The 22,450-nt window shown below is 37.7% G+C and overlaps 1 protein-coding gene across 1 annotated transcript in view; it reads left to right on the top strand.

Moving 5' to 3' along the window:
* LOC130906243 (uncharacterized) overlaps positions 1–22,450 on the top strand; it is a 203,486-nt gene that overhangs the window by 173,935 nt on the left and 7,101 nt on the right. Inside the window, exons 13-16 of the mRNA XM_057820348.1 lie at positions 3,120–3,127; positions 4,550–4,742; positions 14,478–14,620; positions 21,013–21,227. Coding sequence (XP_057676331.1) covers positions 3,120–3,127; positions 4,550–4,742; positions 14,478–14,620; positions 21,013–21,227 — 559 coding nt within the window. The remainder of the gene's footprint in view (positions 1–3,119; positions 3,128–4,549; positions 4,743–14,477; positions 14,621–21,012; positions 21,228–22,450) is intronic.

Below are 22,450 nucleotides of genomic sequence, written 5' to 3'. Positions count from 1 at the left end.
AGCGCAGCCCATCCCTCCTCCCGCAGCCCAGCAGAGGATCCCCCCCCCCCCCCCCCCCCCCCCCGGGATCCAGGGTGGTCCCCTGGGCCACCCGCGCACCCATCAACTGGCCTTCAGGGATGGCGAGAGGGGACGCACCACCAACCCCACGCCCACCCCCAGATTATCTCTTTCAATTTGGACGTGCACCTACGATGAAAATTTCAGACTCCTCCATGATTTCTAAGTGGGAGAACTTGCAAAATAGCAGGGTGTTCAAATACTTATTTACTTCACTGTCCATTAGAGGTCCCTCTTCGCCAATTGGATGCCAGGAATTGGCTAGGCAGAGCAGAGCCAATGGCAGAGCAGCTATAAGTATGTTACGCTCAGTAATCTCTGGGAGCTGCGAGTACCTTTGTATCCCAACATCTCTTTCTTATGAAGAGGCAATATTTTCCCGTTGAGGCGTGTCTTAACCTGAAAATTCTGTATGTAGAGACGTTCATAAGTAGAGGTACCACTGCAGTTTGTTTTCCCCTTTCTTCCAGTCATTTGTATTTTTGCTTGAGTACATAGAGTAGCTCAAGATAAAGATCTTGGCTATTTTATGTGATATTTTATGACATGACTGTTGTTGGCGAATGGCAAACTCTTAATCATCTCAACATCAGTTGGAATCTCACAAACAAAGAATTTGGGATATCCAACTGGCTCAGAGACATCATCACTTATTGAACTCACTTCTTAAAGGAAGAAAACAGTTTTGATGAAGATGAAAGACTGCACAAACAGTGGAAGAAAAGTCAACCATTAAGTTAATTTGATGTGAAACAAATTAAAGGAAACAGTTTTCTTTCTGTTATTATTATTATTATTTTTGTTTTTTTACTAAACCACAGTTGGGACTCACAAATTTCTATTGTGAAGAAGTCTAAAAACAGCCAATGTTATATTTACCGTTCTCTGTAGTGACTGTGAAGTATTTTGACAATATTATTTTTGCTGTTGCATTTTTTTTTTTTTTTTTTTTTTTAAACTCGATCTTCCAGAACAAGTGATAGACAATGGGGAATATTTATATTTTCTTTGTACACTTCATGTCAAAATTGACTGTGTTTCAAAAGATCAATTTTAATAATTAAAATATGTAAAAGTATTGAAGAATTAGCTGTATTGTGATACATTTGCATACAGTTTTACCAAAGCTTTTTTCCCCCTCAGTTATGGGGCTTCCATGACCTTTTCAAAATATCAAAATGTTTAGGGTCTGTGCAATATTGGATCATTGTTGACTGACAATTTAGTTTGGGGTATTGGTATAGTTTTCACCAACTGATGATCGCACATTCTCTAAGAAGACAGTTATACAAACACTGATCCTTGACGGCCATTATAAGTGCAATCTCTATAGTAAAACAAGGTGAGGTAGTAGCTTACAGCCAGAGATGATCTGGACATCGGGCGTACCGGGCACGTCCCGGTGGGCTAACACACATTTTTGGGTCGTTGTTTAATATGAACAACAACAACAAAAAAAAGGTTTCTCTGCTGTGGCACGCGGCCCATTCATTGGTCCAAAAACCAAAGTCGCCATGAATCTGCTATGGCAGCATATAGACATATTGTTCTATCGAACACAACAGTTGTTTTAGCTTAAAATACAGCAGTTTCTTTTGCACTTTTAAAGAGAAGTGCGACAGCAGAAACTGCTTTTTCAGTCTTTTCTGTTTTCCACCATCTATAATAGAGTGAATTTATTTTCCCCTCAAAATAACTCAAAATATTGCCATTAATATCTAAACCCCTGGCAACAAAAATGAGTACACCCTTTAGAAACTACGTACATCCAAATTGAGTACTGATTGTCATTTTCCCTTCCAAAATGTCATGTGACTCATTACTGGAGTGCTGTCAGCATTGCTGCAGAGATTGAAGAGGTGCGGGGTCAGCCTGTTACTGCTCAGACCATACGCCGCACTCTACATCAAATTGGTGTGCATACCTGTCACCCCAGGAGGAAACCTCTTCTGAAGACGGTACACAAGAAAGCCCGCAAACACTTTGCTGAAGACATGTCAACAAAGCACATCGATTACTGGAACCATGTCCTATGGTCTGATAAGACAGGCGGGCAAAAAAAAAAACACAAGAAAGCCTGCCCAGTAATTGCCCGTTGCTGTCTGAATGCTTGTGTCAACACAATTAGTATGTTCTTTGTGACAGACGTCTGTGAAAAGTGCTCTATAAGAAGAGTTGCTTTGCATTTGCAGGCAGCCAATTAGTGAAATGAGTGCCCTTAACATCAACATTCATTCATTTTCTTAGCCGCTTATCCTCATGAGGGTTGCGGGGGTGCTGGAACCTATCCCAGCTAACAATGGGCATAAGACAGGGAACACCCTTAACTAGTTGCCAGACAAACAACTATTCACGCACACAATCACACCTACGGAAAATTTGGAATGTTCAATCAGCCTAACCATGCATGGTTTTGGGATGTTGGAGGAAGTCGAAGTACACGGAGGCACGGAGAGAACAATCAAACTCCACATAGGGAGACCAGAGCCTTCAATCTGTGAGGTGGACGCACTAACCACTCTGCAACCGTGCCACCCCTTAACATCAACAGTGAATGCAAATTTCACACTTACTTACATGTGAAATCGCGGTGTACTAGCATATTTGGAAACTGGACAATAAAATGCCAAGTACCTGTGGGACTCGACTGTAACATGAAAAAACGCAGATGGTAAATTGCCACAAATAACATGGTTAGTGTTGCCAGATTGGGCGGGTTCCCAGCCAATTGGGCTATTTTCAAATCCTCGTGGTGGGAGAAAAATGCGTGAGTTAAATAATTTTCTCCATCTTGTTTTGAGTGTTAAAGACTAGTTATCAGATAATGTGTAAGATTATTCCACTTACTTTAAATAAATATCAGTATTTGTTCTTATTACACCCATACATCTAAAAGTTGGTAAAATTTTCACCTAAATCAAGCAGTTTTTATTCCGATTTATATTTATAATTCATTTCTTTTGCTATGTGTAATTGCTATTTGTAATTGTACCAACAGTATTTATAAAGGATTGTGTGTAGGTTTTTGGGCTGTGGAACAAATTTAGAGAGACAGCAAGAGCCAAAAGTGATATTTGCCATGCGACAAAATTGATTTTGCCAGGTGGCATTTTTTATGCCTTGTGGCAAAATGGATTTTGCCATGTGGCTTTTTTTTTTTGCCATGTGGTATTTTTTTTTTTTTTTTTTGCCATGTGGCAAAATGGATTTTGCCATGTGGCATTTTTTTGGTATGTTGCAAAATGGATTTTGGTTTGTGGCATTTTTTGGGGGTATATGGCAGTTTTGCAGGCCATGCATGTCCATGCCATTGACAGCTATGCACTTCCAAATTTTCCATTCATTTTAAATTGCAGAAAAACATGTGGCTGTGTTTTTGACCATACAGTTTACATCACAGCGCATTGACATTCAACTGGCACCCAGCTCAGGCTTTGCCAGTAACGGTTATGCACGTCCAAATTTTCCATTAATTTTAAAGGGCAAAAAAAAGTGGGGCTGTGATTTTTGGGCATCCACTTACCATTACAGCGCATTGACATTCAACTGACCCCCAAGTCAGGTTATGCCATTGACGGCTATGCATGCATGCATGCATGCAAAAAAAATGCCTCATGGCAAAATCTAATTTGCTACATGGCAAAAAAAATTGCCGCTGGCAAAATCAAATTTGCCACATGGCAAAAAAAATTGCCACTGGCAAAATCAAATTTGCCACATGGCAAATACCACTTTTGGGTTTCGGCCCTGCTGCAAAATCATCGAATTATAATGTATTATTTCGGGAGAAGCTCGCTCAACGAATGACCATTTCGACTTACAAACCAGGTCCTGTAACGAATTAAATCCGTATGTAGAGGTACCACTGTGACTTGAATTTTAGGCAACGCACACTTTCTTGTCATTCATGTATCTATTTAGTCAAAAAGATTTTTGCAAAGTGTTAGTTTAAATACAGTACGAAAGATGTACTGCAAAGTTCAGATACAAATGATTGGAAGAGATTTCGGTCTTCCTAGTATTAAGTCTCAGAAATGACAGAACCTGAATAAACCACTGGCCTTCATTAACTTGTTTGAAGTTAGACACAGCCACCATGTTTCGCAGTGTAGACGGGCCAGATAAACGCGTGCTTGCACACACATAATTGCATAGCCTGGTGTAATGTAAGAGAGGTCTGCTGGAGTCAGTGCCATCTGGGTGGTTCCATGCTCCCAAATATGTTCCCTGTAATTAGGCAGACCGTGCTGGGTCTGGTTCAGGCAAAATCCAACCTCTCATTTACTGAAACACGCCTCGAATACTTAAAGGCGGCACTGTCCAAAGCGCTCACTTTTCAACTAATTTTTCTATGAGCACTACTGGAGTAAGCTGGAAGACACATGGTAGGTGTTTGTTTTTCCTTAATGGTTATGCATTGTGAAAAGAAAAAAAAAAAATCTTAAAAAAGAATGTTAATGAACATTAACAACATGTTTGAAACAAACAGGCGTTCAAAATGTCAATTGCCAAGGAAGCGGCAAAGGCCATGCTATCTGATGCCCTTTTGCCGGACAATGTGGTGCTAAACCGGATCAGCCATCTGGACCTGGAACTTCCTCTGGACAGGGTCATCAAATATGTTTCTGTTGGCCTCCCACTGTTACTGGTCTCCATGGCCTTTGCACGTGAGGTGTCCCTTGGTAAGAAAAAAAGTCTTCATCTATTTTTAGAACCTGGGAAATTTTCAAAAAGCTATACACAAACCCGCGCACACACAGACATACACATACGTGCAGTGGACCCTGATGACACGAGCACAATCCGTTCCACAACCAAGCTCGTAACACGAAAGTGCTCGCATTTTCTCCATAAGATTCCAGGTAATGCATGCAACACTTCCCATGAACATAGGTAGAGTTTGACTTGTGTGTGTGTGTGCGGGGGGGACACAAAACATGTTGATGACCCCAAAACGCAGTGTCAGCAAAAAAAATTAACTTGCAACATATACGTATATATACATATACCTGTACAGTATGTGGGTGTATATACTGTATATACTGTGTATATACTGTACTGTATATACATATGTAAATGTATGTACACATATAGTACATATACAGGTAGTCCCTGGGTTACGCAAGCGTCTAGTCTGCCATTTTGTCTCCAGTGTTTTTTTTTTTTAATTTAATAAAGTTGACTTTTGTTTTGTGATGCATGCTTTTATTATGGTGTAACAGCACATAGACATACGAGGAAGGACGCACTGTATTTGCGCACGCAAAGAAGAGCGCACGCGCACGCACACACAAGGAAGAGCGCAGCTGAGTGAGAGAGAGAAGGGGAGGAATATAGCTGCAAGCCTGCGCGCACATTTGTTGCTTGTGAAGCATCCACAGAGGCAACGCCTGTAAATAACACCTTTTGTAATCTTTATTGTGCCTTTTCAACGGTCAAATAGTAGGGAAGATACATGCTAATCGTTTGTGTGGATTGTTATTGCTCAGCAGCTAGTTATGAACGCAAATTTGAATTGCTGTTATTGAAGATGAAACTGATTGAATTTCATTTTTTATTATAGTTTAATTCTGTAAGTGCTGATGTCCCGAGCAGCTGAATAAAGTCAGCAAACCACACGGACATCTGACATCGTCATTTCGGAGCTCAGTTGTTATTGAAGCTTTTGAATGCTTAGATTTAAAAACATTCTGAATATCTATCTTGCCTCCTCATGTGTAGTTTTGGCTAAGCAAAGGACCATTTTTAAGGTACTAGTCACATGATCTGTTCGAAAAATAATTTTGACCCATAATGAAATACTTTGTTGGATTCTTGTTCATTTCATTCTTTTTGTTTGTTTTATTGCTTTACAACAGTTTTGGTTTTGGCAGCCCTTTTACATTTCATCTTAGTCTTATCGTCTTATTATCGAGACGATGTTACTTATTAGTCTTCGTCATATTTTAGTTATTCATAATGTGTTTGTCTTCGTCTAGTTTTTGGTGATGAAAACACACTAATTTTGTCTGGTTTTAGTCAACGCTTACTTAATATTAATACGTTTCACTCCACTCCAAAATAAATAAATAAAAAAGGTGTCCAAGTTCTAACTATTTCTAATGAACAGACGAGCACATATTGTAACATATACAAGTATCTAGAAATCTATCACTTGATAATAAACACTCAGCAGGAAAAGAGCACATTATTTTCAATTAATTATACCCACCTGGACGCCACGAACTGTATGTAAAAAAAGTCTGCTATGCTAACACTACATTTAGTGTGTAATGATCACTCAGCACAGACCTTTTAGCTAAGATAAGAAAACAAAATATACCAAGCAGCACCTGAGGCGTATTTTTCACGAGTAAGCGTGTGTTTGTGTGTGTGTGGGGGGGGTGGGGGGGGGGTCAGCACAGCATGTCACATGAGTGACACGACCAAACACTGCTGTGATACGTGCTAGCTACGATAAGAAAATGTCACAAAATGTAAACTCATGACGGAAACTATGGCGAACCTTCATCTCGTTCTCGTCTCTTCAGACAAAAACTGGCATCCATGTTTTAGTCTCCGAAGACATGTTTTGAACTCGTCATCGTCACGAAAAAATTGTTCGTTGACAAAATATTTTTGTTATTGTCATCGGTGACAAAAACAACACCGGGAGGCAGCATTTGTTTTTGAATTATTTTTCTTTCTTTTTTTTTTAAATATAGGGGTGTACATACTTTACTATCAAAACACTCTTTGTATTTCAATTCTATGCTGTGTACATATACTGCAACTATTTAGACGCTCAGAGTCTAATTCAATTAAATAAATGTAAGAATTATGACTTAAATACAATTTGTGTTTCATTCTACAATGGCATAGTTATTTAGCAACCCCAGAATACTTTACAAAATGCTGTGTCTACTCTGTGCAATGCTGCATTTTGAAAACCTGGTGGTCATTTTGCTTCTCAGACTTATACTTAGTTGCCTTTCACACGACCACATACAGTATAACCTTAGCAAACCACACCAATATGTCATTTGACAATTATACACCACTCGGAAACAGAAACTAGGGAGGGAACACGCCCAACCTACACTGACTGAGCCTTCCAAACAGAAACATTGGGCCTCTATTTTTGAAATGTTTACTCCACATCTGCGTAGTGGGAACGCACTCTCTCTAATTAAATCTCGGGATGTCAGCTAGTCTTGCTTATTAGAGGCAAATGATGCTCTGTCCTCATTCAGTATGGTTGTAATTTCAGCACAATTTTTAATAATACTTGTGCACGCTAATAGTGATACCCATCTTTTTATATTCCTGAGTATCAGTCCAGTGGTGGCTGAAGTAAAGATACAGGTGCAACCAGTGCTTAATTTGTAAATTATAAGGTGCCGGAACGCAAAGTACATGACAGTGCAGGGATGATGAGATGGGCACAGGTTCCGGAACATAAGCCGAAAATGGTGCCGAAAACAGCACGCAAATGCCCACTTGCCATGCTGTGGGACTTTTTTTCTTTCTTTCTTTTCTATGTGCTTTTCTGACTCGTTTTTAACCATCTTCCTTCTTTTTGGAAAAAAAGACAGTAAATGCAACTGTCTTTTTGGCATGTTTAAATGCCGTTTGATCCTGGCTGCTTGCTCCCCAGATGCCGCAAATTTCAAAAGTTTTCTTTTTTTTTTTTCTTTTTATGTTAGGGGCGTGATTTGTTGGTCCAGCTTTTCAGTGCATGAACAAATCTCCGACTCTTTCAAATGACGTTAAATTTTATAAACAACATGCAATTTTTGGGATATGTTCTGTAAATGAATTTTTGCATATTATTATTTTATTTTGTACTCTAATGTCCGTAACTATGTGTAATATTGTGATATAATGTTTTCCGAGGCATCCTGACCTGCATACATGTTGCTGTTTTTTTGGTCACGTGATGCAGGAGTGAGATAGAGAGGCACAGCCTGCCGAGAGCCACAAGTTCTGTTCGTGCTGTTAGCTCCATGTGTTAACAAAGAAAGAAAATTGTCAGCACATCGTGTGTTCGATACCTTTGTTAACAAAAATGCATTTTTTGCTTTTGCTTCAAAAGGCACAAAAACGTGAACATAAAATATGTTAAAATTGAAAAATATTATTAAAAAAATGTGCCGCCATGTTTGCTGTTTTAATATTTACTAGCAGCGACTACGCATGCCCAAAGTGACGTGTGCGAGGGCTGACGTCATCGGAGCAAAAGCGTTCCATTCATATGGTTGAGGAGCAAGCTCTGCACTCAAATTCTTCCCCTTTGGTTGCCGAAATCAAAAGTTCTCGTCTTCACCTTACGTTTTCGCCGTCACCGTGTAAAGGCGAGGATTACACAATCGTTGTGCCTTGGTGTAGCTGCATTACCATGTAAACAGCCCCTTAGACCACTGACTTTGATAGGTGAGTTTGATAGATAAAATAAAATCAAAAATCATGAAGTGCTGCATTACATGTCCACCATATTTTACGCACTTAAAGGTGCACCTAAAAGCCTTCAATTTTCTCATAAGCCTTATAGTCTGATGCACCTTATGTATGGATCAATATTGGTTAATCATGCCATGGCATTCCTTTTAGCACAACAGTGCGTAACCAACATTCCCTCTAAGATGCACACGTGCGCAGTCGTGCACTGCTTGCACATACTCAGCGCACAAGACAATCTATGCAGTGCACAAAATAAAATTCAACAGAAACGTATTGTAGTGTCACTGTCAGCGCCACAGTCATGTGTCAGCGCAACACTCCTATTGGTGCGTTCGAAACTGCAACGCGACATTCGTGTCGGTGTGTTCGATACGCCAATGTGATGCTCTCATTGGTGGTGAAAAGTGAGGTAGACTTCTGTGCTGATTTACCGAAGCAACATTCCGTTGCCAATCTTTGCAAGCGCTACAGTATTAATTGATATCTAATTTTAGAACTGATATAATCTAGTTAATTAGACTAACAAAATTGTTTTCTGGACCATTTTTCAACGTAACTCAATGAACAACAAGTATCTAGCCAAGATACAGTACAATTCACTACACTTATGCTGCGACGCCAATTATAGCATTGACAGTGATGTGCATTTGTGCTCATACACACTGTGCAAGTTAGCCAGCTAACAACAGTGCAGTGGAGTTAAGAGATGCAAATGGCCCCATTCATCATCACCCTTATCATGGTGAAAAGAACGGTCAGCAATATTACACTTATCATGCCAAATTCATTCTTTTAAGATAGAATGGCTGTCAGACTATGTGCAAATAGAATAACTAAGTGAATTTTTTTGTCAGTTTTTTGGTAACCCTTTACAATAAGGGTCCCTTAATTAACATTAGTTCATGCATTTTCAGACAATAACTAATGTTTAAGTAAAATTACAATAAGTCATTTAATCCCTTTTCCAACATTTATTAATATATTAACATGAGTTAATGCATGAAGTTAATGCATTAGTTAATGCATTTTAAGACAATAACTAATGTTTAAGTAACACTACAATAATTCATATGATCCCCTATTTAACATTTAGTAAGATATTGTTTAACATTAGTTAATGCATAACTAGACAGTAAGTAATAGTTTGATAAAATTAAAAATATATGTGGGCCTATATAGGGTGAGGGTTAGTTAATTTAAGCATTTATAATTTCTTAGTTAAGGGAAACATGGGCTACACTTTACAATAAGGGTCCAAAAAACATTCAGTGATTGTTGATAAAGGTTAAGGGGGGGGGGGGGGATACTTAAGCATTTATAATTAATTAAGGTTAAGTTATACTTATGAGGTACGTTCACGTGAAATAATACCATACTTAAGGTTAGGTTATAATTAGGGCTGTCAAAATTATCGCGTTAATGGGCGTTAATTAATTTTTTAAATTAACGTTAATATATTTGACGCAATTAACGCAGATGCCCCGCTCAGAGAGATTTAAATGACAGTACACAGTGAAACGCTCACTTGTTGTGTTTTATGGAGTTTTGCCGCCCTCTGCTGGCGCTTGGGTGCGACTGATTTTATAGGCTTCAGCATCCATGAGCATTGTGTAAGTAATTATTGACATTAACAATGGCGGGCTACTAGTTTATTTTTTGATTGAAAATTTTACAAATTTTATTAAAACGAAAACATTAAGAGGGGTTTTAATATAAAATTTCTCTAACTTGTACTAACATTTTTCTTTTAAGAACTACAAGTCTTTCTATCCATGGATCGCTTTAACAGAATGTTAATAATGTTAATGCCATCTTGTTGATTTATTGTTATAATAAACAAATAGTCCTTATGTACCGGATGTTGAATGTATATATTCATCTTGTGTCTTATCTTTCCATTCCAACAATAATTTACAGAAAAATATGGCATATTTTATAGATGGTTTGAATTGCGATTAAGTGTGATTAATTACAATTAATTTTTAAGCTGTAATTAACTCGATTAAAAATTTTAATCGTTTGACAGCCCTAGTTATAATATATAATATATGTAATACATTACTTAACATTAATTCACATATACATTAGTGCATGAATAAATAGTTATTAATGCATACTGGTACTAGTAAGTGATTGTTATTTTAAAATGAGAAACATTGCTCTGTGAGTCCTTGGGTTCTTACTTAACATTAATTCACATATACATTAGTGCATTAATAAATAGTTATTAATGCATACTGGTACTAGTAAGTGATTGTTATTTTAAAATGAGAAACATTGCTCTTTGAGTCCTTGGGTGCTAGTAACCTAACCTTAAGTATGGTATTATTTTACTTGAACGTACTTCCTAACCTTTATAAACCATTACTGAATGGTTTTTGGACCCGTATTGTAAAGTGTAGCACATGTGTCCCTTAACTGAGAAATTATAAATGCTTAAGTTAACAAACCCTCAACCCAAACCCTATATAGACCTATATATTTTTTTAATTTGACCAAACCATTAGTTACTGTCTGGTTATGCATTAACTAATGCTTTAACTCATGTTAATTAATATATTAATAAATGTTAGATAAGAAATTATATTAATTATTGTAATGTTACTTAATCGTTAGTTATTGTCTAAAAATGCATTAACTAATGTTAATTAAGGGACCCTTACTGTAAAGTGTTACCAGTTTTTATTTCTCCCCTTTTTTACCCTGTCCTGTATACACTGCAACTGTATAACACCTTAATCAGATGATTTTTCTTCAACCTAGTCAAATACTTTTCTCCATCTTGTTTTGAGTGTTAAAACTGGTTTACAGATTAATGCGTCAGATTATTCCATTTACTTTAACTAAATATTAATATTTGTTTTTATTAAGTCCATACATCTAAAGTTGGTCATTTTTCACCTAAATCAAGAAAAAAATGGCTTTCAAATAATATTTTGAACAATATCTATTCTTGAATAAAAAACATTTCTGACAAGCTTTTTGCCCAAAATAAGTCTGGTATAGTTATTTTCAGCCAGCTATTTTTTTTTATTTCAAGAAATCTAAGTGAGTCAAATTTACTTGAAGCACTGGCAGATTGTTTCACCTATTTCTAGTAGATTTGCACTGAAAACAAGAGAATGGAACTTATTATAAGGTGTTTTTTTTTTTTTTTTTTTTTTTGCACTGTAGTTGCTTAGACACAGAGAATAGGAATCTTGAGTGTCCTTATTGTCTGAACAGTTTCAGTGTGGGAGTTTGATATCCTGTCCTCCCATTATGGTTGGTCATTATGTTTTATTTAACTCACCCATGCTACAACTAGACTTTACCCAGGCCAAAGCAGGACTCTTCCTATGTTTAAAGCAGGACTCTCACATATAACATAGTACACATCTTTTTCATTTTAAGTGGGTCAAATCAATTATATTAAAAGGAAACAAATGAAAATTGCTGCTGTCATTTTATTCTTTTAACAAGCTTTGTAACTTGCTATGATCCAAGGTTTTAAACAGGCGTGATACTGGTGTGTGGCCACAGTGTACACATCTGATGTTGCTCACCGTGGTCCACAGTGTGCTCAGGCAGCTTGTGTGTCTGCTCAGACACATGGAAAATTAGGGGGAACAAGGTGCATAACGCAACCCCTACTGCTAGTACCTAGCACAGCTCCATGTAGTGTAGCAACCACTACTACTGCTGCTACTACTAACACCAGTGTTATTGATAACATTGTTTTTTTTTTCGGTAGCGAGTAATCTAAATACATGTAGTCCCCGGGTTACAACATACCATACCATGTGATTTCAACTTTACGACGCTGGAGTCTCGCCCCGCCAGTCTGTCTCCAGTCTTTTTTTAAGCCCGAATAGTCATTGAATATAACGGCATTTAACACACCGTACCTCACACTATCTTGTTTTTTTACGTTTACGTCATATTAATCTTATTAATCTTATTAATATGACGTATAATACAGTGAATCACAAAAGTGAGTACACCCCTCGCATTTCTGCAGATGTTTAAGTATATCTTTTCATGGAACAACACTGACAAAATGACACTTTGACACAATAAAAAGTAGTCTGTGTGCAGCTTATATAGTAGAGTTCATTTATTTTCCCCTCAAAATAACTCAAAATATAGCCATTAATATCTAAACCCCTGCCAACAAAAGTGAGTACACCGCATACGAACTACGTACATCTCTAAATGTCCAAATTGAGTACTGCTTGTCATTTTCCCTCCAAAATGTCATGTGACTCTTTACAGGAGTGCTGTCAGCATTGCTGCAGAGATTAAAGAGGTGGGGGGGTTATTTCCACCACCATGCTTAACTGTAAGCATGACACACTTATCTTTGTACTCCTCACCTGGTCGCCGCCACACATATTTGAGACCATCGGAGTTTCGGAACCAAACAAATGAATCTTTATCTCATCAGACCACAGGACAAGGTTCCAGTAATTCTGTGTGTTGTTGACATGTCTTCAGCAAACTGTTTGCGGGCTTTCTTGAGTACCGTCTTCAGAAGAGGCTTCTTCCTGGGGTGACATCCATGCACACCAATTTGATGTAGAGTACTGCGTATGGTTTGAGGACTAACAGGCTGACCCCCCAACTCTTCAATCTCTGCAGCAATGCTGACAGCACTCCTGTAACAAGTCACATGACATTTTAGAGATTATGACAAGCAGTACTCAATTGGGACATTTAGGGATGTGCGTAGTTTATATGGGGTGTACTCACTTTTGTTGCCAGGGGTTTAGATATTAATGGCTATTGATGAGTTATTTTGAGGGGAAAATAAATGAACTCTATTATATAAGCTGCACACAGACTACTTTTCATTGTGTCAAAGTGTCATTTTGTCAGTGTTGTCCCATGAAAAGATGGGTGTACTCACTTTTGTGTTACACAAAAGTAACGTCAGACCAACTCGTCAGTAACTCCTACTATGAGGTAACTGAGTTACTAACTCAAGTAAGATTAACATACTGACTACTACTACTACTACTATTGTGCCTAATAATGCAGTGCACCCTATATATGAAAACGGTTCAAATAGGCCTTTTACTGAAGGTGTGCCTTATACGACTTACAGTGCAGAAATTACAGTATAGTGAAATTATTATATATGTATACCTATTAAATGAGCTGGTATTTTATTGAAAATTGACTCATTTAAGTATTTATTTAAAGGTGTACCATATTTTTCGGACTATAAGTCACAGGTTTTTTCATAGTTTGGCTGGGGGTGCGACTTATACACAGGATCGACTTATGTGTGAAATTATTAACACATTATTATATCATTTCACGTTATTTTGGTGTTTTGGAGTGACACCGATGGTTTGGTAAACTTGATAGCATGTTCTTTAAGCTATAGTTATCAGAATAACTCTTAATAGCTATGTTACGTTAACATACTGACCACATTCACATTTGGTTGTTAATGCATTATGTAACATTATCATACTGTACACTTATTCAGCATGTTGTTATCTATTGCACTTTTATTTTTTATTGCCTTTCAAGATGACGTATCTGTTCTATGTGTTGGATTTTATCAAGTACATTTCCCCCAAAAATGCAACTTATACTCCAGTGCGACTTATATATGTTTTTTTCCTCTTCGTTGGGCATTTTATGGCTGGTGCGACTTATACTCAGGTGCGACTTATAGTCCAAAAAATATGGTACTTATACATTTCATTCTTACCCATTTGGTCCTGCATATGATTTGATATGACTATTATGTATTCTTTTGTGGTTTTATTTCTATTAATTGCGTCTTGCTGATTTTCATGTGATATAAAACACTTTGAATTACCTCGTGTTAAATTGTGCTTTACAAATTTGCTTTGCATTGCCTAATTTATTACCTTTCCGAGTTCAGGTTTGCTTGAAGGCAATGCATTGACATAAAATCAAAGTGAGTCTCAAATTCACTATATTAACAGAACATGTTACTGATCATGCTGTTCTTTCTGCAGGTCCACAAATCAGCTGTTTCCCTCCGAGCAATTTCACAATGAAGCAGGCCAGCTATGTGGATACATACTGCTGGGACTCCCTCATGCATCACGAGTTTGATAGCAATGGAAACTTTGAGGAGCGCTCCCTTTGGGTACACAAAGTGAGAGAAATTAATCTGATTTGATCATGGAATTTGCAGATGTTTACACTTAGGAGAACAAAGGCACTATTACATTTTTACGGAACATGAAAACCTTTTTTAAATATCACATCAAGGAAGCAGTTGTTCTACTGAGAAAAAAAATACCAGTTTCTAAAGGAACAATAAGAAGTGAACCACAAATTAATATACAAGGTGAACTCATGATTGATTTGAGGATCCTTTATTCATTATTAATTGTTTCAAGGATATTTATCGACCTACTTTTATCATATCAGTCCTTGAATATCCTGAGGCTGCCCTTCTATTGTAAACATGGGTGGATAGAAAAAAAAGTTTGCTCAAGTAAGAGTAATGTTACTTAAAAATAATATGAACTCAACTTAAAGTAAAAGTAGTCATCAAAAAATGCACGTACAAGTAAAAAAAAAAATAGGTGAAAACAATGGTATATATTTTTTGTCAGCACAACATCTTCTATATGAACTACTTTAATTATACTGTGCTACAGTGACGTGCGGTGAGGTTCATGCTTGGTGAGGCACTGACTCCTTTAGTGTCAGATTTCCAAATATATAAACCAAAAACGGTAGCTTATTCAATTGGCTACTGGTTATTTCATATCTCATCAGCATTCTTCACAAAACACGCACACACGGTACATATTATCGATACGTAAAAGTAAGAAAATAACATGCATTTGCCCCACACCCTCAATGTGTTGGTTGTCGCAATTCTATAATTCATGCAACATAAATGAGAGTAAAGAGTGGTGTACAATGCCACAGAATTCAATTCTGACCTTTAGTGAAATATTCAGTTTTTTAAAAACTTTTAATTCTGATACTTTAATCAATTTATTACAGATTGCTAAACAAAAAGTGTGAAAAGAAAAACAAAGAATATTTTATTGAAGGCCAAAATTTAGTTTTTAAATATTATATTGTATTTTTCTTGGTCTAAGCGCTTTTTTTTTTTTTTTTTTTTAATTAAGATTGAAATGAAAACTGTTTGTGCTCTTGCGCCTGTCCTTCACCACAAAAACCGGCATTACTTTGGAAGGGCATAGGTTTGGTATCAACATTCGTAGGGACGATATAACAGCATAACCTGCATGTAGGTACACTTTTTGCTGGGGACGGGACATTAATTAGACCAAACAGATTGGATGCAGGGGGCAAAGGGCCACATTTCTCATGTATATGAACTTAATTAATTAATAGGCAAAATGATCAATGCAAAATAAATCCTTATCTTCTGATAATAACTTTTACCACATTGGTTCAGATGATACACTGTTCGATTCAAATCTTTGTTTTCAAAAAATACTAAAGAAACATTTTGAAAACTTCCTGAATATCTGGTTTTTATTAGCAAACATAAAATTAATGAAAATAATTCACTTAATAATGGTAGGGTCAATTCTATCCTTACAACATATGGAACTATTGAAAGACCTAAATTCTCTATATAACTGAACATTATATCATGCAAAAAAGGTAAGGTTGCTTAAAAGTTGGTGGGGACAATTTTAGCATCCTGAAAACTTGGTAGTGTTATGTCCCTACCGTCCCTATGCAAACCTACGCCCTTTTTGTAAAAGTCCTCCTTATTTTCCTTTACTTAAAAAAAATATATATATATATCTCCGCCTCAATGGAGAGGATTGCTTCAATTAGATCGTTCTGTGTTCTATTTGACAAGCCAGAAAACACAGTGTGTGTGTCCAAAAGTCTAGCTAACCTTTCATCTTTCTCAGCACAACCATGTAATCGTTCTACATATATGCCACGTTTAGAAGAGCTTACACGCTCATCGTTACCACGAAATGTTAACTCCTGTTTAGCTAGGATGCAGGTTGCATTAATGAGGTCTTTCAAACTCTTTTCTTTACCTTAGAATTGAGGATGCTACCGTTGAGCTTCCGCTGTTCGTCAAAGCCAAATCGATCCTTGAGCTTCCAAAAGTTTTTAAAGCAATCAGGCTTTGAATGTGAGTGGTCGAGCTCTCATGTTTGCTGAGGCTTCGTCGTAGTTTTTTAATGTCACAATATCTCGTGTTAGTCCAGACATTGGCACAAGTTGAGAAGAAAAGGCAGGGAAAGCAGCAAAGGCGATTTTTCGAAGGACAGCCACATAGCCAGTCTTTTCGGGTGTACCAGTCCGTTTGAAAAGCGCGAGTTATCTTCTGTGCCGTAGTTTGAAGCAAACCTTCTAGCTCCGGTGTTGTGTTAACCGCGTCCACATTTAACGGAAAGTCCAGTTTCACGTACGCCCCCTTGCAGTGCGGCAGAGTACTATCTGCCGCAGCATGTGCCTTTTCACTGCGGTTTTATGTTCCACCAGCAAAACTAAATATGTCGCTAACAAACATTAAACTTTAAGGGATAAAGACATTAGCCAGAATGTGGAAAATCTGGTCAAATAAACGTATCTGGAAACATTATAACGGCGACATGCAGATGTACGGCAACCAGCACCCTCCAGTTCCATGTTTCAACCCAGTTTGTTATGGATTGCGCAATCAGAGGTGAGGCTTTACTCGTTGCTACCGCACCTCTCGTTTCATTTCTTTATTTGAACAGGAAATAGGCAAATTCAGCGATTTTGACTATAAAAAATGTTTGAAATGAGTCATACATTGTTAGGGTGTGCGTGAGCAGGAGGGGATCCCAATGCAGACAAACAGGTTTTGGCAAGAAGTATTTTATTAGCGAGCACCAGAAAGAGCGTGGCGGGCGGAAGTCTTGCTTGGCTCAGGGTAGTTGAGCTGACGAGGAGGCTCGGAAGGGAGGCAGGCGTGGAATCCGACGAGGGGCGCGCAGAAAACAGGACCTGAGACGAAAGCAAGGTAGTCGTGAGCCAGTGAGCAGAGATATAATGTAGGAAATGCGAGATACAACTAACGTGTGTAACAGACGAGTTGATCGGGCGACGAGGTGGAGCGTCTGCTTGGCTTTTAAAGCTGGCTGATGTTCATTGCCCTCAGGTGTGGCCGCTCCACTCGTCTGACCTGTAATCAACTAAAAAACATGCACACCTGCTGGAGGTGGGCATGTCTCAGTAGGAAGGGGAAGAGGACCTAACATACATAAAGAGCAATGGACAAATATTCATATAAATATGATGCTATAATTATTTTTTTGTCATGATGACAGGTGAGGCTCTACCTCACCTGCCTCCCCTGACCGCACGTCACTGCTGTGCTATAACATATTACATGCCTATATTAGGCCAAAAAAGAAATCCTCGAATTCTGGCCAGAAAATTCTACAGAAATGAAACATCACCTATCCAAAGCGCATGAGTGCCCTCTAGTGGAAAAAACAAAAACAAAACAAAAACATTTCATCCTATAATAAATCAAACGATCACATTTCTAGTGTTCCGTGGTTTATCCGTACCAATTAAAAACTGTGAGAGACACTGAAATCCGTGATTTTGAGAAATATTGACGACATCGCTCTATGTCAAATAGTTCAATTTAAATGGTGCTTTAAAGACATCATGTGATTTAACAGCCCGACATGATCATAGGACTTGTGACTGCAAGCTAGTGTGTGGTCATGTAACTGTATTACAGTGATCCCTCGTTTTTCGCGGTTTGTGGGGACCACCCCCCTCCCCTGCAATAATCGAAATCAGCGAAGTAGAGCCGGAGCTCATTTACATTTAAAAACTTAAAAAACTTTTTTTTTAATGTGTTCAGTGTATTTTCTCAGATTTAGCATTGGAAAGAGATACGTTCAGTCATATTTTTCACCTTTTTTTCCTAAAGTATAAATTGAAAAAAATGTTTAAGTAAATTTTAATAAATTGTTCTTAAGCACTTTAGATAAGTTTTAAAAATGTTACCGTCCAACCAAATTACTTGTAAACAAGAATAATGTAGCAAAAAGCTTGTCTTTATTAAATGCTTCACTAAGTGAGTCCACCTAAATCCACTCACGCAATGATTTGCCACTTGTTTAACAAGCTAACCAAGTCGGCTGCTTTGAAGCGCAGCGTTCCCAAGCTTCTCTGGCAAGATCAAAGGTTGTACGCCTGTCACTCATCGTTAATTTTAACAAAAAACTGCAGCTTCCCTGGTGAGTAAGAAAAGCAGCAGGAGGGAGAGTGAGAGGCTTTATGTGAACAGATCGCGACATCTCTATAAAATTATGTATTTATTTTATTTATTTATTTTAATTAAAAAATATGCGATGGACTGAGGGTGCGAAAAGAGATAGAGGTGAAACTGATAGTGCTACTGTCGGCATCGCTGGCAAAAATAAAGTCAATATGTAGAAGGAAGAGGGGAAAATGTAACTACGCTAGTGTAGCCCAAAGTAGCTGAGTAAGAGTATGGTTTCTCCTTCACAAATCTACTCAAGATAAGGTTAAAAAGTATTGTGTGGTAAAACTACTCTAAGGAGTACAATTTTCCCAAAACGTTACTCTGGTAAATGTAACAGAATAAACTACCCACCCCTGTGTGTGTGCGTATGTCTCAGTCTGCGTATTATTAAAAGGCGGTGGGTAGGACAGGAAGATCTTTTCACCTTTAATGAACAAATAATATTTGAATAGATTTTAGGGCTGCAGCTAACAATTATTTTAGTAGTCAATTAATCTATCAACTGCATGTGAAACAAAGGCTCGCAAAGACTTTCAAAAGAGCAATAAATGCAAATACAAACTAAAATTCCACAGTGTTTTTTCAAACAATGCAGGATTGCACTTTAATTTAACAATAAATTAAAATACCTGAGCTTAGCCACAAATGGTACAAAAACAAAACAAAACAAAACATAAAAAAACTGAAGATCTAAGTACAGCAAAAGATCAATTGGATAACTTGCATAGCAAAAGTCCGCTAGCTTAAATGCTATAAAATGGTACCTTTTAAACAATGCTCTTAACAAATCCTTCAAACAAATATTCCCACCGCACAGAAAACGGCTAAAAATACCTTTAAACTCATTTATAAATGCATAAAAAACATATTTGCTCAAACAAAAACTTACCTTATGTTGGTCTAAACAGGGAGCACCTGGATTCAGCCATGTTAAACAACTTATGTCATATTTACTGTTGCCACCAGAGGACAGTGTATCCACCGAAATTAATAAAACTAAATGCAAATACTTCAAAACAAACCATTACAACGCCACTCGAATTACATTACTAATGGAATTACTGTCATTTTTGGATTATAAGACGCTAATTATGTCACTCACTCCATTTTTTGTCCAGCTCGGATATGTACATCCATTCAAAAGGGAGATAACAGTTTGTCATAAGCATTCATTATTGCTCATGACAGTGTCATGTCATAATTGTGATGGGTTTATGACAGTCTCATGGCCCCACTGTCAAATAAAGTGTTACCAAATTCCATAGCTAGCAATTAATGAAACAACTAAAAGAGTAATAGAATAGAATAGAATAGAATAGAATAGAATAGAATAGAATAGAATAGAATAGAATAGAATAGAATAGAATAGCCCTTTACTGTCAGTGTACGGTTGCACAATGAAATTGTGGAGCATCTCCCTTGACAGTGAAAGACAAGTAAAAAAAAAAATCTCGAAAGTGGCTTGAAAGAATAAAGTATAAAATCTAAATAAATATAAAATATGTTTGACGTAGTCCTATGTTCAGGCAGTGCAAATAATTGAAGTAGCAGCAGTTGACAGTGAAGACATTGAATATTGCAGATTAATATTGCATGTAAATAAGTATTGCACATAGAATATGTGTGATTAGAAGTTAAGTTGCAGAAGTTGACAGTGAGGCATTAAATATTGCACTTAGTAAGCATTGCACATAGTATATTGCATGTAAATGAATATTGGACATTGGGTGATGTGGTGTAACATATGGCTGTTCAGGGTGGAGATGGCTTCAGCAAAGACACTGTTCATGAGTCATGAATCAATCAAGTCAACATGAATTTTTTTTTGTTTTTGTTATTTACATCTGTAGCGCTGCAATGCATGCTAGGAGGCATGTTGGACGTCAACAGTGTTGGCAGCAGAGGTTGACTGTATCCCCCAAGAGGACAGAGATGACCAAAATCGAAGCTTTTTGAAGCAATGAAGCTTTGCAGCCAATTGGTTCAAAGCTTCATGGTGGTTCATTTGGTCTTATGACAGTCTTATGATGCTCCTGTCAAAAAAAAGTGTTACCGGTTGATATCTTTAGGTGTAAATATCTCATAATACAGTGAGGACAGCGGCGGCTTATAGTCAGGTGCACCTTATGGTGCGAAAACTACGGTACTCGAGTTAATCGATTAACTGTTTCAGCACTAATAGGTTTGCTAACACACAATCAAGAAATTGTATTGTCCATGCTATGGTTGCCCACCATTTTTTGTCATCTAACATGTTCTGTATCATTCTTTTCTAGATGTTCCCTTATTCTCTCCTGGCTATGGCAGTTTTAATGTATCTGCCGGCTCTCATCTGGCGCCAGCTTGTTGTGCCTTCACTGGGCTCAGATTTGCTCTTCATTATTGATGAACTCGACAAGTCATACAACCGCTCCATTCGATTGGCTCAGAGCATACTGGACATGCGCCAGAATACCAACAACCCATTGACATTTCAGGCAGAGCTGCAGAGGTAAGAAATCCCTACCTCAGTTCACTTTATTAACTTGTAAATATAGAAAACAAAAACGAAAGAAAATAGGACTCTGTCTCCCCTCTGCAGCGAGAACAGCTGTGGCTAGTCTTGTTGGAAGAGTTTCTCTAAGATTATTGAGTGTGCCTGCAAGATTTATTCTATTCATCCATATGGGAATGGTCCAGTTGCTGCTCGAGTTCATTCTAAAGTTGTTTAATGAGACTGAGGTCAGAGCTCAGTGCAGGCCAGTCAAGTTATCATTCAACCATGTCTTCAAGCACATCATTTTGTGCATCAGGGCATAGCATTGCTGCAGAAATAAAGTACACCCAAACTGTTAACGAAAAGTGAGAATCATAGGAGCAGGAGAATCTGTGGAAAATACAGAAATATTACAAATCCGTTCACAGCAAGTTAAAAAATGTTATCTAGAAGCTGACAGAATGTTAAAATTAGAGGAAAGTAGGAGGAAAGTTCTGATAGCCAGGAGACAGGAGTGGCCCCCGTGGCAAGGAGCGTTCACTTTACTTGCTTTTTGATGCGTTTATGATTAGTAAAGGTCGGGGGTGGGAAGACCAGACCTGGTCTTTGCTCCAACCGATCCAGCAGAAACAGTTTAACCAATGAGGTTTCAGCTGAAACTACAAGTATCTGACTGCTATCAACTGATTGCACTTGTAAAACACAGGACTGTTGAAAAGATGTCCTCTTGATGGTTTAGAACAAAAACCTGCACCCACTAAAGTTAGGTTTAAGGGGGTTAGGTGTGGAATAGTTTGCCCACCTCTGATATAAGTCATAAAAAATGATCAGTTACATAAATGTTTTGTGAAATGTCGGCAGAAGTAGGGGTGGGTACCTCACGATACGATACAATTTGCGGTCAGAGGATCACGATAACGATTATCTCACGAGACGGCGGTACAACAATTATCGATACACGGGTCAAAAAATCATTCTACAAAATACACTATAAGTAGTCCCCGGTTTACGCACGAGTTCGTTCCTACGCTGGCAACATGAATCAAATTTCCGCGTTAGTCGGAATGAACCGTTCAAGTACCCCCAAAATAAATATTCAAAAAGTCCAAAAATATTGTATTTTGTTTAATGATGGAGGATACAATGCCCTCTGGTGCCAGCGTTGGGTCTGTCTGGACTGTTGCCTTACGATTGAGGAGCAGACTTTTGTCCGACATGGATAAAGGACAGCTGCGCTC

The sequence above is a fragment of the Corythoichthys intestinalis genome, chromosome 18 (genome assembly GCF_030265065.1).
Source record: "Corythoichthys intestinalis isolate RoL2023-P3 chromosome 18, ASM3026506v1, whole genome shotgun sequence".
NCBI lineage: Eukaryota > Metazoa > Chordata > Actinopteri > Syngnathiformes > Syngnathidae > Corythoichthys > Corythoichthys intestinalis.
This window is presented reverse-complemented; position numbering and strand designations above follow the sequence as displayed.